This window comes from Schistocerca piceifrons, chromosome X (genome assembly GCF_021461385.2).
Source record: "Schistocerca piceifrons isolate TAMUIC-IGC-003096 chromosome X, iqSchPice1.1, whole genome shotgun sequence".
Classification (NCBI taxonomy): Eukaryota; Metazoa; Arthropoda; class Insecta; order Orthoptera; family Acrididae; genus Schistocerca; species Schistocerca piceifrons.
Window position 1 is genome coordinate 253,590,951 of NC_060149.1, and position 18,546 is coordinate 253,609,496.

An 18,546-nucleotide genomic window follows, 5' to 3' on the forward strand; every position below is an offset into this window, starting at 1 on the left:
AACAATCATTAATCACATCTACTACTATAGTCTGATCCACAAACTATGGCGGTTCACACAGGTCAAGACAGAGATGGGGACTGCATTGTCACCGATTCCAAGCGACAGTTGTGGTACGTGCACGGAAGGGCTTTGCACTTGAAGCAAGCACGTATCCTGCAAATTATGTCTCTTGCTTGCTTGTGTGGAATTTGTCACTCACAACCACAATCAGCCATGATAACTCACAACAAATGGAACAAAACTTCACCAGATAACTTGCTATGATAACATATAATGCTAACATTGCATACAACATCCACAACAGAGTGCTCAGAACACTACTGAACGCTCATTGGCTGTCTGAGAATGTGCGACATAGGTGCACAGAACAAGCCTAAACTCGACCGCCATCATTCGTGACTCCAACTATAGCATATTTTGCAGCAACTAGAGTGATATGTGCTACAAAGACTTGGGCGGAAAATGGACAGTAACTAGAAGAAATGTACCACATGACACATACACAAACAGAACCATTCTACTATTTCTTGCTAACTTACACATCCTGGAGCATGTATTTCACACATATTTTCAGGTTAGTCCACATGTGACAGTTACATTGTTATGATAATACCCATTGTAACATACAGAAACTTAACACAATATGTATTACCTCAACAAGTGAACTTTTCATTTCCCGTATGCCAATTATTAAGATAATTAGTAGCAGAAACTGGATCCCCAGGTGTTAGCTCTTCTTGTGGTGGAAATTCCCGAGATGTAAACAACTGATGCATGGGGTGTGGGGCTATAGAGAGCAAACAGGTTACAATGTTCACTAATACACATCTTTCTGGCATTTCTGAAACCCACTTACAAAAGTGTTAACTGCATTCTTTGTTGCAGGCATAATCTGTGGCTCTGAAGCTTCAAGGGGCCATGTAAGTAGTGTCCATCAAGAGTCTTCAAAGAGCTAAATTTGTGTCACTTTCATAATTTACATAATTTAAGAATGATGTTTCCTATTTGCTCACTTGACATACTTGTCATGAATGTTGTCCGTAAATACATAAAAAATATACACGGATTGTAGATGGGAAAAGTACACCTATCAAAAAATTTGCATCAAATATATTTTTCCTATAAGTCAGTCAGCACAGTTACATGAAATATAAGGCAACCCAAATTCTTAACTTTCAGTGTTTGTAGGTAGTACTTTGAAGTATCATATTCATGTATATACAATGTTCACATGACTTCTGTCACTGATAGTACAGAACACTAGATAAATCAATATAAATAAAAAGCTCCAGATCTTAATTTTCATGTGCACAATCAATAAATTCTACATGTTTCAGATTCTTTGGGTGTACTTGCACAAGTTTGTGGGATTCAATGAGTTGACTCTTCTTGATGATCACAGAATGACTGTCATATATGACATTGTATACATTTGTTGATATAGCAGCCAGCAGTTTTGACAAATATGAGTGCTGGCAAAATAATGTTTTGTGCATGGATTCCCTCATAATAAATAACAAACAAATTATATGCATTATCCAGTATGTTATAAATATGTAAAATGGTAAATCTATTTCAGATTCATAATGTACATACCACATGGAGCAAAGAGCTGAACAGTGTACATTAACAGAACTATAGGTAACTGTTGACAAAACTACCTTATATTTGATATAATTGAGGAAGATTGCCTTACATTCTAATTAAATACAGATTTCTGAGCAAATTTTCACGCATGCTGATTCACATTTAATATCACTGTGATACAGTCTGCCACACAATCATCTCTGCAGAACTACTTGCCCACATAAAACAATTACATCCACATCTAGGCTAAATTTACCTTCTAGCTAAACAACTATATGGGCTGCATACAGAATGTAACGAAAATACCACCGACATATCACATTAGCAATTTACATCACATTCAGATTCAATATTTTATTTTTGGACCAAACTGTAGCATAATAAGATTTCTGACCCTCCTTCAGTATGACAGTTTCCATAATTGAGTTCTTTATTTTAACTTTGTGCAATGTATTTTATGATCCAAAGTATTTTTAAAAAATTCATGAATAGAAGCTTTTGTATAATTATGGCTTGGAAAAGTTTATGAGACAGTTGGGAATCAAAACAGCAGATCTGAACATAACTGAATATTTTTAAGTGTGATTCAAGGAATCATTAGAAAAATCTTCAATTAGTGACAATATAACTCATAACACACATTGCACAAGTACAACTCTTCATTAGCTACTGAAATAACTGCATGTAGACATTAAAACTTCCAAGTTTCAAAATTAGAAAATCTGAAAATATACCCAATGACATTTTTACAAACTGTCACTAAACATACTGAGTGTTATATAATCAGCAGTCATTGCAGTGTCACTAAAACCAACAAGAGAATTTTAGAAGAATGTAGATGAATCTCATAAAAAAGGGCAATAACAAAGATTGCTAGTTAAACTGATATATATAAACTAAATTGTGTATATACTCTTTTCAGTTGCTAACGTAAATTACACTGGTATAATTACTGCAGCAAAAACACAAGCAAAAGCCTACCATTCTAGAACCAAGAAACATACCTATCTTAAAAAAGGGTACCCTTATTGTATACAAATATTCATGGACCACTTTTTTTCACTGGAAGACAGCAATGTTTAACATAATCAGGACAATTACGTATAATGATATATTACCTACAGGCACAACAGTGCATGAGGCATGTCACTCAGAAGTGGGCACAACAGAAAGGTCCAACTGGCAGATTCTATCATCACTCACACCCAGCAAAACACAAAGGTCAGCAAGATGTGTGGAATTAGTTACAATCTCACACAACATTCAATATGCTGAAAGATTTGCTTCAACCATTTACAACAAGTAGCGTGTCTTAAAACTTCTATATATCAGTCTGAATTTTCCACTGTTAACCACCACAGCAGAATATATTTTCTATAACAGTGGATAATTATATGACAAAATATAGTAAGGCTATTAAAATCCTCAGAGGCAGTTCAGATGTACACATTCTTAGAGTAAAGCAGCACTTTATAAAATGCAAGCAGCATAATGAAACATAATTGCGTGTCAGATGTGCCAACAAATTACAGAAGTTATAGAACTCAGTTTTATTATTTCATACTGAAAATGAAATGTGAACAGGATTGTATCCTCACAGTATCCAGACAGCGTAAACAGACAAGTGGAGCTCTGTATGACAACAAAAGCCACATTTTAGTAAACAAACAGTGGTGCAATTTACAAAGTACAGTTCATTACATTCAGCAAACTTCAATCAAATTGCGTAAAAAAAAGTTCATCACTTACGCTTAGTTCATAAGTTCCTCTTTAGTATTATATACATAAAATTATTCATGAACCTTATTGCTTCTATCTTTCCACTCCTTTACAGAGCTATCATGCTATAGCTGCTCCACATATTGACTGCATGTATCAATTGCTATCAGCTGTACATAAAGAGATAAAACAACAGAATGTGTAATATTATTCATATAAAAAACAGAAAATGCTCAAATTTTCTGACGTTCTCCCCGGTGCTTTCCTTGTGCTCACAGACTAACAACCATAGAAACCAATTTTGTCTTTCAAACTTCAAAAGTAGCTGTAATGAATAGCAGATTGATTGCAATATGCAGCAACCAATTTACAAACATTCTGCATTTTCTCTGTCTATTAGGAATGCTGTGTCCACTTCAGAGCATTTCATTACTATATGTGACTTATCATTTCCTTTTAACCAGAGAAAATTTTATGAACTTTTTTCCAGGCCCTTTCATTGCCAGTAATGGCGTATCTGGTTATAATGAATCCTAACTCCACTACAGCATATTTTAGAAAAGCCCATCTAGTATGCTTTATTCATCCTAGTGTGATACACACATTTCTCATAAAATTTACATTGTTTTCTTCAAAGGACCCACCTTAACTTTCATCAGTACCATCATTGTTTTCTGAGTCAACAAACTCAACATGTGTAAATGGGAAATGGCCAACCTTTCCATTCAGTTCTCCTTCCCACTGTCCATTTATATTCATTTTTGTTACTTTTATGATATCACCGACCCTCAAGCTTCAATGCTGTTTTATCATAGGCATTTGGCACTCTTGCCTGTTTGACCACGGGCATAAGCAGGAAGCTTCCGCTGTATAAAAGAAAACAAAAATAAAAATATGCAAAAACATATTAACTTAGTGTGAAAGAGAGAGAGAGAGAGAGAGAGAGAGAGAGAGAGAGAGAGAGAGAGATATGACCATGATTTTAACCTGTATATTTGTTCTTCGAATGGAAACTTCTTGTTGATGGCTCACTGGATTTCCACCACCAGATCCGGGTCTATGAATTTCTGGCGCACACTGCTGGCTGTCATCGTACTGAAACAAATTAGAAACTTTATTTAGTATTCACCAAACTGGAATATCAGTTTATCAAGTATTTCAATTCCAGTCTCGCCGGAGCAGCTACACACTACTTTAAAGCAAGTTTTCTGTCTTCTGACATATGTTTTGATGTTTTAGATAACTAATTTATTACATCTTTCTCTCTAAAAATTTGAACCCTATAAACTAACATAAAAATATATTTTTAAGTATGAAATGAATGAAGGAATATCACAGTTTAATGTCCCATTGACATGTGGACACCAAGGACTGAGTTCAAACACAGAATGGATAAGAATGAAAATGACAGAGTTGATTTCCTTTGTCAAAGGAAAAACCCCATCATTTACCTCCAGTGATTTCCATAAGCCAGGGAAACCTAAATCTGGATGGTTTGCACATGAATTCACATTTAAACATCAAGTTTTTAAAAATTTTAATCTGAAAACAATTTGCACAGTTTTATGACAAGATTGGCAGTTAAGAGACTATGTTAGCAATCGGGAAGCTGTTTAAAACCAATTTAAGGGTCTCATGGCATATAGTCACATATTTTTGCTGCTTTTTAAAAATGTTGCAAAGAACTTGCATTTGGGAAAAGAAGATTATGTTGATTCTGAGGACTGCCTTAAGACAGAAGCTCCCATATCTGGAGACCCAAAACTGACACACTTAGGAGTCCTGATTCACAAAACCTCACTGAATGTGACTTAATAAATGCTGACCTCAGTACTTTGTGTAGGCTCCCAAATACTGCTTTGCGGATTTACATGGGAAAAACAGAATGCAAATTAATTTTTACACTATTTTATAAATTTTAAAGCACTTTCAGTGGTGACAGTAACAATATGGTATTTCTTACAATTCTGTTTGCCATGATCATTAGTAGTTCTCATGTTTTAACTTACTGCTATAAAACAATATTAAACTATTATCATTACCCATGTTTTTTTCCTTAATGTTCTACACATATGTGCTAGACTTTTGTACAAAGCACTTCCATTAACACCAAATATGCATGGTGATTCGACGGTCATGTCCCCTAGGACGAATTCAGTATTAGTGATGATAGCGAAAACCACAAGAGGAATGACTCACCTCCACCATGCCATGCCGTGCAGTGTCTAGTACCACATGAGTGGTTCTCTTTGAGGCAATTGGTTAACATAGTCCAAAGGAAGCATGTTTATTTCTACTGACCTCAACTGTAATCCTAGTACAAGATCAGGTTTGTAAGTTATAGCTGTGATAATTCTCTCTCTTCATTGGCATTCACACAGAAGTGACTCAATCTCACTCCTCAGATATGTACAGGAACAGAAGAAGTCAGCATGTTGCAGTGATCATTTTTGGTACATTGTTTCACTGGGCAAAGAGCTAGATTTTCCAATCTCCCCCACAGCCCCTACATACTTGTTTATGGACAAAGCAACTTTTCTCCCCCCCCCCCCCCCCCCGCCCCCACAAACAATTTGTGCAGATTGGCTAAAATTTTAAACTCTGATTAACAGGTATTTTTCTTAGGTTTATTTGTCTCACAATGACATTCAGCAAGATATCTAATAATATGTATAAAATAAGCTTACTGAACTAGTATAAAATAAGCTTCCTGCTCTAAGAAAAATAACAGTTTTTGCCTCATATTTTTTGTCAAAAACTCTTGTTGAGTTCAGAGACAGAAATTTCCTGTGGTTGCTGTACCACAAGGGCCATTCACACTCTCCAATCCAAGATTAATACTCCTAAAATCTGAATGTAAAATACATTTTCTTCCATAGTTTAAAGGTACTTTTATTGCACTTTTCTTCCTTCCCCCCACTAACAATTTGTGCAGATTGGCTAAAAATTTTAAACTCTGATTAACAGGTATTTTTCTTAGGTTTATTTGTTTCATATTAGAAATTTCTCCAAAGCAGTAGCTGTTACTGTAACCAAATCAGTTTTGTTTTCTCATGAAACGCTGCACATCTTAAACTTTGATCATCTGATTTCTATAATCTCCAGTAACAAAAGTGTTTACCTGTGAACCTTTCTACTACTATGTTTCACCTGGAACACTCTTGAGAAGGCAGCCCAAGTGGGAGGAAGCAATTATATTGTTCATGTAACAATATGAGGTCTTTGTGCTATGCTATGTACAAGTAAAATTTCCTGTTCCCCACAAAATATTGAATAAAATTTCGCTCACTTCACCAAAAGTGCTCCATTTAACAAACCACCTATTCAATTAATCAAAAGTGGAACTTTAAACTCACTAAATTTATGTGAAATTCAGTTGAATGAATAAAAGGAAAGAAGTCACATTAGGTGTAGCACAATTCTATTATTGAACACTGCTGCAACTCTTACAAAGTTGTCACATAAATTACACACACAGTGTGTCCTAGTAAGGTTTGCTTTGTGCACTGTGGAAATGTTTAAACATCTTTAAATATAAAGGAAACTGTAGCCTCCATTACTATACACACCCTCTGAACATATGGCACAGGTATTGATCCAGTCTGGCCACTGCTGTTACAAGCTGTCCACCACTGATCCTCATCCTTGGAGACCACTGTCAATATATCACCTTTCTTGAATGGTAGGTCATCAGCATCCTGCTCAACAGAAAAAAAAGATTCTTTGAGGCCGTGTAAACGTCTAAAATATGGGCTGATGCAATCACTTGTACCAAAAATAAATTAACAAGTTAAAAAATGAATATATTTTTGGTAAGGTAGTTATTTCAAGAAGCTGTAAACTGTATCTCATAGTTGCAGGTCTTACTTTCCCTGACTAACTGGCTGCTGTTTGCAGCTATCACGATAATGCTAAAGTATTTTAACTCTGTAGAGTGACAAACAATTTGTGTTCTATCCATATTAAGGCGGTATTTCCTGACTTGCACATATCACAATGTATGCGGGCATTCACAGTTTTGTCTTTGAAGACAAACAGAGTGAATTCTAAATGTGTTGAAGTGCTATGGAGGTTTGTCATACATATGGTTTCCATCTTCAGTACTGTGGCATTTTTTGCCAAGAATGATAATCAGCATATCAAATTCATTATGAAATAGTGATTGAATAAAAACATTGACATCAAATAACACTGCAATAAACTGATAATATTGGCTTCATTGTGGCCACAAAGATCTAAATTTTGCATCATTAAGTTAAATGCTACCTATAAGGGAGTAAGCAACCATCTTCAGGCAAATGGTATCAATGCAGCTGCCAACAGGCTTATTTAATCTAAGCAACAGAGGGCCTGACATTAATGCTGGAGCAGTGCATATTTTTCCATGACAAATGGCAAATGACTGAAGTGTCGGTCAATGTGTTCTTCATTTGCTGCCACTCATTCTAGGGGTGAACCAAGACGTCTGTGAGTATAAGGTCGAATATGTGTTAGAACAAATGAAAACAAATTGTTCAGCCATTGTCATTATGCTGAACAAACACTACAATGTCTCAGTAACTATTTCTTACAAACAAATTAAAATACAATACAATATATAGCATAGATGCATTAATTCTTCTTACAAAAAGCTTCATTTCAAAACAGGCCCAAAATGTTTCTAAACTAACAGTAGTAATGACATAATACATGAAATCTTGGTGAAGATACACAAACACACTGTTAAACATGTAAATAACAATAATAAATTGATGATACTACCTTATGCATTCAGTGCATTCACCATATCAGACTGTTGTTAGTTTCATGTTCCATGATGGATCATTTGTACGATTAATTGTAATCATATTGAACAAGTCATTTTCCATTTGAATTACATATTCATATGTAAATATAGATACATGCTGAACATTTACAAGTTTCTGATACAGATGTGAGTTAATATTTCCTACACACTGTTACAAAAAACGGAAATTCTTTTATGGAAAGAGGCAATTCTCAAGGGGACATTTTTTTCAGTTAATTTCCAAATTTTACTTTGCTGTCCGTCGGACATCACTGGGTAGGTGATCAAAAATGTTGTGGCAGTACTGTGCATCTGTCTTTGTACTATGACAACCTTACTGTGGAGTAATGACTCATTTTTCCTTCTGGTATTGTAATTATGTATGTCATTGTTCCTTTTGAACTGTAACGGAGTATTAACAACAAACTTCATCAGGGAATAAATATACTGTGAAGCAGTAGTCAGAATGCACAACTCCTTAAACAGATGTCTATAAGATGATTATGGTTAAGCATCACATATTATTCTTACATAATATTTTTAAGCAAGAATATTTTTTTTCTTAAAGACAAATTAACCCAGAACATTATTCCCCATGTATTATTGAATGTAAATGCACAACATATGTCAACTTAACTGACTTGTTTCTTCCCAAGACTTGCAATTACTAAATGTGTAAATGTGGCTGAACTAAAGTTGTCTTGGGAGTTCCAAATTGTGTTTTTCCCAGTTTAAATTCTCATCAATACGGACAGATAAAATTTTTGAAGTTTCCCACCATAGTTATTACCTCACCAGGTGTTATACTTATCAATGGCGTACTACTTTTGGATGTGCAGACCCTGAATAGGCTGCGTTTTTTTTGAAATTGAGAGAGAGAGAGAGAGAGAGAGAGAGAGAAATAGCATAAAACCACTCATTAGTACTTGTAATGACATTATTTACCATTTTTCCTGTTGCTGTATGTATGTTTGCATTTATTACAATACTAGTGTCATCCACATAAAGAACTAATTCTACTTGTTGTATATTAGACAGAAGATTGTTTACATACATGGGAAACAAAGGCGAACATAAGATTGAGCCTCTGAGATCCCCAAACATCATCTCTCTCCAATCTGAAGAATCTCCCCTGCTTATACTGGTTGAATAGGTAAAGTACAACTTTCTGCATTCTTTGGTTGGATGTGACATTATACATTGGTTGGTTATCACTTCCATAAAACCTAAGTTGATTTAAATTCACATGGTCAAATGCCTAAGTAGGTCTTAGAAAATACCGACAGGTGTTTCTTTCATGTAACGCTTGCAAAATTTGGTGAGTGAACATTTGAATGGCATTCTTCATAATTTTCTTACTATTAGAAGGAGAAGTGACAGTTGCTTTTTCAGCATCTTGATCTGACTTTTCTCTTTAACTGTTTGTTTTGTGGCGGTGTTCGTAGCGACAAGCAATTCGCTGTAGAACGGCTTACGAAGTCACCGCCACACTTTTAATAGCGGGCCGACCGGTCCGCTGGAACAGTGAACAGAAAGATGAAAGCCCAAACACTCATATTAAATAAAAGTCGGTACTTATCTTTATTAATGAAGATACAGTAACACAGTAGTGAACTCGGTGTCTACAGAAATCTGTCTAGTTCGAGTCGGAGCGGCTAGGTCAGCGTCGGCTGACGACAAACAACAACTCTGCTGCGATGAACACACAACTGACTAGCAAGTACAACTGAGCGGCGAATACAGAACTGCCCTAGCGCTCGCGACTCCAGCGCTTAAGAACCCAGAAGCCAGCGGTGGCGCGCGCAGACTTGCGGCGATTTGCTGTCTCGCTGGCGCTGCTTATGCGGACGGCGTCCAGACTTTGACGCTGCCAACCTTTTGGCAGCAGGCTCGGGTGGCATTACTGGCTAGGATATAACAGTTTGTTCCTACATTTCCTACTACATTTAAAAAATGATTATTAAACATATCTGCTTCCTGTGACAGATCACTTCTAGCTCTTCCATTTAAATCAATAGTGATGTTATCTTGTTCTGTGCTCTGTTCTATCTCTAGTTTTACTACAGTCCATATAGACTTAAGTCTGTTGTTGGAATTATTCATTTCAGAACTTAATGTGTATTTTCCTGGAATTTTTAATACATTTTTCTAGTAATTTCGAAAATTTTGCAGGATCTTTACTTGTTCTTTACAACATATACAATAGGCTAATTTCCTATGTTGAAAATATGGCTTGGATTGGAGGTATTCTGATCCATTATATCATTTAAATAGCATTTGTAGCCAATGTTCTCACAAAGTATCTGTCACTTTTATGTAATTAAACTTAAAAATCATTAATTATCAATTATCTGACCACATGATCGGAAATGCTCTGTTACTAGCTGATGGTCTGATGAAATCACAGACTAGGAGTAAGACGAAGCTATACGTGTGTCATATGAGCATTAGCCGAAGTTATGAGGTTTTTATGTAGTTTTTCTGCAAACAGTTTACCTGTTTAGTGATGGAAAATGTAATTATGAATTTAAAGAATTTTGTGAATGCTGATAGTGGAAGAGTTGCAAAAGTTGATATGCTAATGCCTCCACCCATTTAGAGCGGCGATACGTGCAACGACAGACATTCTTTTCCCTGCTCCCTGCAACATCATTAAATTCACTCAAAACTAAGGAATTCTAGAACTTTTACAAACAAGATTGTTGACTATCAGTCATGAGCTACGGCTCAAAGCACAAGAAAATTATTATTTGCAAAACTTAGTGGTTAGAACACACTAAGCAGAATTACTTCTTCAAGCACACATTCGGCGGTGCAACAGATGGCACATCTGACTACAAATAAAGAGGTCAAATGTTTGAATCCAAGTTTCACTTATTTTCAAAAGTTTTACAACAAATACGAAAATAACTATAGCAAGTACTGATTGTAGCAGTTGTTTCGATTGGGGATGTATTATATATAGCTTCCCATTAGTCTTCATCTGAGAAATCGACAACAGAGGATAAATGCATTTACTTTGCAAACAAACACTTCATTTTTTGGAAAGCATTGTTAGTAGTAAAGATATCACCATACGCCCACAGTAAAACGAGATGTAGGAAAACGAGGTTATACGGAGAGATATAAGGTGTATACAACATGCAGGTGACACAAACGAAAGGGCTGTGATGTTTGAGAGTGTACATTAATGTTAGCATCTGAGGCAACTTCATCTTTATGTAAGATGATGAAACTGCAAAAGTTTAAACAATAAGGATCCTGGATGGATAGTACAAAGATAAAAACATTGTTTCTGATAAAGTAAAAATGTATGGTCACCTTAACTATAAAATATCTGTTTGAACGGTACATGTGTGAACAGCAATTGCAATTGTAAGCATATATAAACACCAAAGAAAACATAGTAATATTGTTTCTGATGAGTGTGGTGAAGCTTTTTTAATTGTGATTTGGTTTTCATATGAGAGGACTGTTGAGTCATTTTACAAATAATTTAAAATGTTTCTGTGGGTTAGATTCGAACCAGTAATCTGTGGACATCATCTTATAAAATTCGACAGTGTACTGCTCTAACAATTGAGATACCGAAAAATGGAGGTATAATTGGGTACAATGACAATTTTCACTGTGAGTTTAATTTTGTCGAATGACGCTATCCTTCATTGTAACAGTGGAAGAGCAGATCTTGGAGATAAGTTAATGTTAACTTCTAAGTTAACAAACTTGGGCATCGACGTGGTGGCAATTTGTCGGTACTGTGCAACCACATTTTATGCATCATCTCATTCTGTGGAACACTGAAAAACAACTTTTCAGGAGTTTTTATAGATGTATTTGTACAGTATGATACTACACACCATTTGTAACCCATTTTCCAAAATGTAAATTCCAAAACAAATCATCACTGTGAATTAGCATTATGACAGTATGAGCAGCAAGCTAGCCAGTGATGTCACAGTCATCACATGACTCGAATTGAGTGTTTTGTGAACTTTCAAGTTATTCGAATTTTGTTTCCATTTTTATAAAAGAATACTGAAATTCAAGAGGAAAAAAAGCATGTTAGGAGTATAAAACGACATAATTAATCATTTAAGACAATTTTCACAAAATGGTCAAATACCCTATTCCCTTTTCCTTCCACAAGATACTTTAATCTCTCTAGTGATTCATAGTTTTTATGTGATTGTTTAATGTCCATTTTGATTGGCTTATGCAGAAATCTATTTTCAAACAATGATACAAATTTTTCATGGAATGGGTCAAATTTTACAGCAGCATTTGATTCCTTACAAATTTCATCCCAGGTCATCTCTTACATTATTCTTAAAAATCTTCCTAGAGTTGTTTATTATTCTAACTGATTTCCACTGAGAGGTATCAACTGTGCAGCACAAATCACAGAGAGCATTTGCTACTGAGTACACACTTATTTTCTTGCTTTGAGATACTTCAAAGAAAACATCATCTATTAAGGTTCTACGTCTTTAGCCACCTGCGCTGGAAAGTTAATTACTGAGCTCAAATTACAGAATGCAAGTAAAGTTTCCAGATCATTTTTCCTATCAAAATCTTTTAGAAGATCCACTTTGATGCTCTGTAGTGTAACTGGATGACATTTCTGGACATGGGTACCTATTCAAACTACTATGTATTCACTCTCCTCTAGAAGTCCTAGAAGTTTGTAACAATGATTTGCGAACACCCTGTATGCAGTTACAATTAAATGTGAACTATTTTTCAGTATTACTTCAAAAGTACACACTTCAGTGTGCTGATCACTAAAGAATTTACTGGTTTTGACATTTCTGAACTTGTGTTCTGTCTTAATATAGGTAACAACTCCTCCTTTTCCAATGGTAGTTCTAAATGAGTAAGATCTTAGAATGTAATCTTTTGTATTTAACTTATCCAATCCTGTGGTTACATGGTGTTCAGATAGGCACAGGATGTCAACTTTTCAGAGCTGTCTAAAACAGATAAGAAGCTCTTCTCTCTTATTACTCAGTCCAATCATATTCTTGTAAAATAAGCTAACCTTAATTTTCTGTGCATTTTAAGCATTCTTCTGTTATTTAACTTTTTTCACAACAGAGCGCCTGATTCCTGATTGTAAACTTAAGAAGGTACCCTTCTAACAACAGTAAAACCAAGGATCTTCTTGTACGTGATGGCGACTACAGGTAAGCACTTCAGGTATACGATATAACATAAAAAGCTAGTAGTTTCTTGCTGAACTGCAGTAAGTGTTAACTCATTCACAATAAAACGTATTTTTAATCATTACTTATCATGAGTGTTATTTGATATTACACAGTGTTTACTACTGGCAGAATACAGCCTGCTATGTGTGATGCAATTTTACAAAACTTGGGGTCACAAAGTGTTCAATTGCCCAGATGAAGGAGATAACTGTGTACTTTTCACTAGCAACACAGACACAGCTACAGATGGGGACCAATGCTGTCAACTCATTTTTGAACATTAAAAACATTTGACAATTAAAATAACAAAATAATAATATCCTTTCTTTATGATCATTCACAACTTTATTCGTTCCCATGTATCTGGTTTGGTACTTCATTTGTGGTCAGTTTTTTGTTTACTTTTGCTAATAGCGACATCTACCTTACACCTGAATTATTGTTTGTATATGGTAATTTGCACATGTACCCACTATCTGGTAGACCCTAACCCTTCCTTCTGATAAATTTCACACCACATTTAGACCAGTTGCATCTGTGTTCTATGCATGGTGAATATTCAAATTATATTGTATTCATTGTGGATTTACCTAAGGCAAGCTAAATCACTCAATGTTTTTCCTTCAAATTGGTGTTCAGCAATAGGCTGTTACTTTCACTGTGTGGTTTTATTTAACTACTTGGTTCTTTATGATTATGTAGTACAGATTCTCATGACGTTGATTTTAGTCAACAAGTGCTGCAGATTTCATCTTATTAGCTGATCTCCTTGTGGTGCTCTGCATTGTAGAAATGTATCTTGTGCTGACCACTCGAACATCTTTTTCATCATTCCAGTACAAGGAAATCCTGATTCTTTTGTCACAGAGGAGTTGCCCACCTTTCTTTGTAAGACTTAAATCTTTTGACATTTCTTTCCTGTTCTTTGTTAATGTCCTTACAGGACCAGTTTTTGTTTCAGCTGAATCTTCAGCAAACTCAGCTTTCATGTAGGAATAGTTGACATATATAGTGTAACATTCACTCAATACTTTTCAGGCCACAATCATCCCAGTACTTTAAGCATTTCTATCTTTTCCATAATATACCTCAAAATTCTAACTGTATTCAGTTCCATATTCAGCTAAGATGTATAACCACAGCATCATACTTGTTTGATCTATTAAGCATCTAAACTCTGAAGTCAATTTCCCCACAGAAGTGAGAAACTACTGCATCAACTCTTATAACCTACAACAGACAAGAAATAAGTCTAAATTTGTTTACTGATGAGTAGAGGCATAATTTCATGATGTAAATGAAAGGTCTATCTTTATGAAGTACATCAAACAGTAGTTCACCACGGACTTTTGTATTTTAATTTACATGACACACGAGAAAACATTTAAATTTTTTGGTTCTTTACAAAAGCACTACAATAATTCACATTTCCTAGGTTACTATTACAGTTATAAAAAGACATATAGGAGGGTACTGCTAGCTGTGAAAAAATTATGCAATGATAAAATCATTTATAACACAGGAAAGACAAGCAACATAGTATAGGATGCAATGAAATTCAAAATTGCAGAGAAGTATAACAACACATAAATCAAAGATGGAGGTTGAATAATAGCAACTAATTTCTCTGGTATTTCAGAGAGGTCAAAACAAAATCTTCGTAAATCGTGTGTAGTAGCCACAACGATTTACACAGTGAGCACAGTGTTGCTGTTTTCCATAACAGAGCTTGAAATCAGGAAGATAATACAGAAATTAAAAAAATGGGAAGTCATGAGACATAGATGAGGTTCCAGTCTTTGTTCTGAAGGTACACACACACACACACACACACACACACACACACACACACACACACACACACACACACACACACACACACCATACAAAACCCATTAAGAAACATAATAAATGAGTCCTATGGTTCAGTGATTTTTCCACAATACCTAAAGTATGAAAGAGTTGTGCCCTTACTAAAGAAAGGTAATGCACATAGTTTTGAAAACCACAAGCCAGTTTCACTACTGTCGGCACTCACAAAAATAATTTACTCATTCATGAAAGGCAGACTAATGAGTTAGAATAAATAAAATATTTTTAATGAAGCATGGTTTGGCCCGAGAAGTGGGAGAAGTACAATATCAGCCATTACATAGTTCACAAAAGTAGTACTTGAATCTCTTGACGAGGATGACTGTGTTACAGACATATTCTTAGACTTGTCAAAGACTTTTGACACAGTTGACCATACTAAACAAGCTTGAAGTACTAGGTGTAGGAGCAATAGCGAACGATTGGTTCCAGTCGAACCTGGAACAGAGGATGGAAACTGCAGAGAGAGTTAATGTCTCCCGATGATAAATTTTTAGTAAAACAATTTTCAGACAAGAAATATATAAACATAGATGATCCCTCAGGGTTTTGTATTGGGTACAATGCTATTCCCAACACAGGGTATTTCAAAAAGAATATACGCATTACAAAGTATTATGTTATCAAAACTGTCTATTGATCCACCACGGTTCAGTTATTGGGGGAACGAACACACTGTCTAGTTCATACTCATTGCTGCTAGATGTCTACAATGGAAGAAAATTTAATTTTTTTAAGGTGGCTGCAATAAAAACTGATAACCAACTTGAGAAATTCTGTTATTGTGCTCTACAATCTGAATTATCACAACGAACTTAATGAAACACCATCAACAAGTTTATCACGAAAGGTGAGACACAATAATGGCTAAATTTTCACAGTAATTTGTTAGACCAGGAAACCATAAAAACTGGATTCCATTTCTTATTATAAAGCAAGAATCCCAACACATTCAACATAAAGAATTTTCTGGCATGTCATTGGCAACCTGTTCCCTGTCAATACAAAGACTGCACTTTAGCAACTCAACCATTTCTGACAGTAGTTGGCGAAAAATCTGCCTCCACAGTTGCGGACAAATGGTCAGCGATTTGCACACACATGAAGATACCTAAAAGAAATATACGGGGCATGACGTATTAGCATACAAAATAGAACTGGTTGTCAGTCTTCATCTGAATGCAAAACTATCTTCCAGTATTCACAACTTATTCTTGTAGACAGAAAAAAGCATAGTATGCAGCCACAAAAATAATTGACTGTTTCCCATGTGAATAAAGGTGCTCGTAGACAACTTCAGTTTTTGAAACAGACTAAAATCATTGCTGCTGGAAAGTTCCTTTCACTCCACAGATGAAGTTCCGAATATATAGTATGTATGCCATTGAGTTACGTTTATAGAATTTTTGTTGGCGAATAAAAAAATCAGTCATGTAAATGACCAGCACATAGCCATTTTTTTACAAAGAAAATGTATCTTATTTGTAAACCCAATAACATGGTCCACATCGTAGCAAGTTATCACGAATGTGAATCATGTTTTATGTTTCACACGCTGTGACATGGTCACAAACTGAACAGTGACCCGAATATAGAATAAATTTCCTTTAGTTCACTTTTTTAATAAAAAAATGTCCTAATATACTGGAGCCATAGTACCATAATCAAATGCTAAACACAGCATGCTGATTTTGTGTTTAGCATTTGACGATTCCACTACGGCTCCAGTATATTACGACATGTTTTTATAAAACAGATCTGAAGATGGTCATTATAGACTGAAACCAGTAGCCTGATAACAAAAAAATTTGTGACTATAGACGTGAAGCAAAGGATATTTATGTTTTATGTTGTCCACATCACAGTATGGGACACACTGGGATTCTGAGACTTATTTTTCTAAGACTAGCATGTGTGTGCACACTTGAGTTGTTGAACATTTTCTCTACTGCATAACACCTGCTTATGACACAACTGCCATCATCACCACTATCCCATCCACTGTTCAACTATCTGTGTCAAAGCCACATAACATGCTCAATACCAATGACCTTGTTAAGTTACAAGACAACAAAGTAACAAGCAACACTGAAACTGTTAAAAGCAGGAAAAATATTCTGGAACCAATAATTAAAGTTTATATTTGTCAGCACTGGGACTTTCGAAACCTTAGCACCGTCTTCAGGTGATGGATATGCTGAAGACTAAAAATCTAAGATTGTCACAAGAAGATGAAGCTAATACTTGAAATCACATAGTCACTAATAAATATAAAGTTTGGTGAATGGTATTATATCTTTTATTTCTTTCTTTTATTGCTTTTGCAATTTAATGTACACTTATGCACACATCCATCAACAATTTTAACAGAGTGGGCCAACAAGCAATAAAATTCGGTACTCACATTACCAGCAAAATCATATTTTGCAATAACTTTCTCAACCCGCCGAGGAGCTGGCCTTATAAGAGGCGTAGTATCAAGATAATGTAACTTGTAGAATGCCAGGCATGCTGGCAAGTCTGGAAATATCTGATCTCCAATGCGGTATCTTGTCTGGTCCCCTTGTTGAAGCCTATTTATAATATAATGACTCACTTTGCTATCTTCCCTGTAACACATCAAACAATAATACAATAAAGAAATGCTTACTCTTGGGGCACAAACTACATGTTATAAAATATTAAAATTTGAGGACATTATGATTCGTCACCTGCATTTCAAGTTTTCTGGAAGCTCATAAACTGTGAACTATTTTCCTCACGGAATATTTGCATGCAATTGTATTAACATGGGTAGAGGGGTAGAGGGGTAGAGGGGTAGAGGGGTAGAGGGGTAGAGGGGTAGAGGGGGAGAGGGGGAGAGGGGGAGAGGGGGAGAGGGGGAGAGGGGGAGAGGGGGAGAGGGGGAGAGGGGGAGAGGGGGAGAGGGGGAGAGGGGGAGAGGGGGAGAGGGGGAGAGGGGGAGAGGGGGGGGGGGGAGAGGAGGACATCCATAGTAGTATGAAAGCAAGCAAGAATTATTCGTTTAGATCTCAATATCATAGTCACCATCTACATGTATACTCTAAGAGCCACCTTACAGTTTGTGGTGGAGCGTACTTCTAGTGCCACTATCTTTTTTCACCCGTTCCTGTTCCATTGACAAACGGTACGTGGGAAGAATGACTGTCACTAAAGCTGTGTATGAGCTCCAATTTCTCTGACTGACGCCTAATAAACTTTAATTGCACAATCTGCATAAAGCAGAAGCTGACTATATTTTCTGTATCCTTTTTTGACAGAAAGAGTCTAAAGTGGTAGTTTCACCTCACTAAAGGAGTTGTAGTGACCAAGAAAAGTATAATTACCCCTAGGTTTTCACACTGAACACTG

General features: G+C 35.7%; 1 protein-coding gene across 1 annotated transcript in view; it reads right to left on the reverse strand.

The window, feature by feature from the left end:
• Window positions 1-1,098: 1,098 nt before the first annotated feature.
• The window catches only part of LOC124723162 (adapter molecule Crk), a 28,796-nt gene continuing 11,348 nt past the window's right edge, over window positions 1,099-18,546 (reverse strand). The window contains 6 exon segments of the mRNA XM_047248362.1: window positions 1,099-4,095; window positions 4,097-4,150; window positions 4,152-4,175; window positions 4,297-4,404; window positions 6,879-7,007; window positions 17,579-17,783. Coding sequence (XP_047104318.1) covers window positions 3,955-4,095; window positions 4,097-4,150; window positions 4,152-4,175; window positions 4,297-4,404; window positions 6,879-7,007; window positions 17,579-17,783 — 661 coding nt within the window. The 3' untranslated portion in view covers window positions 1,099-3,954.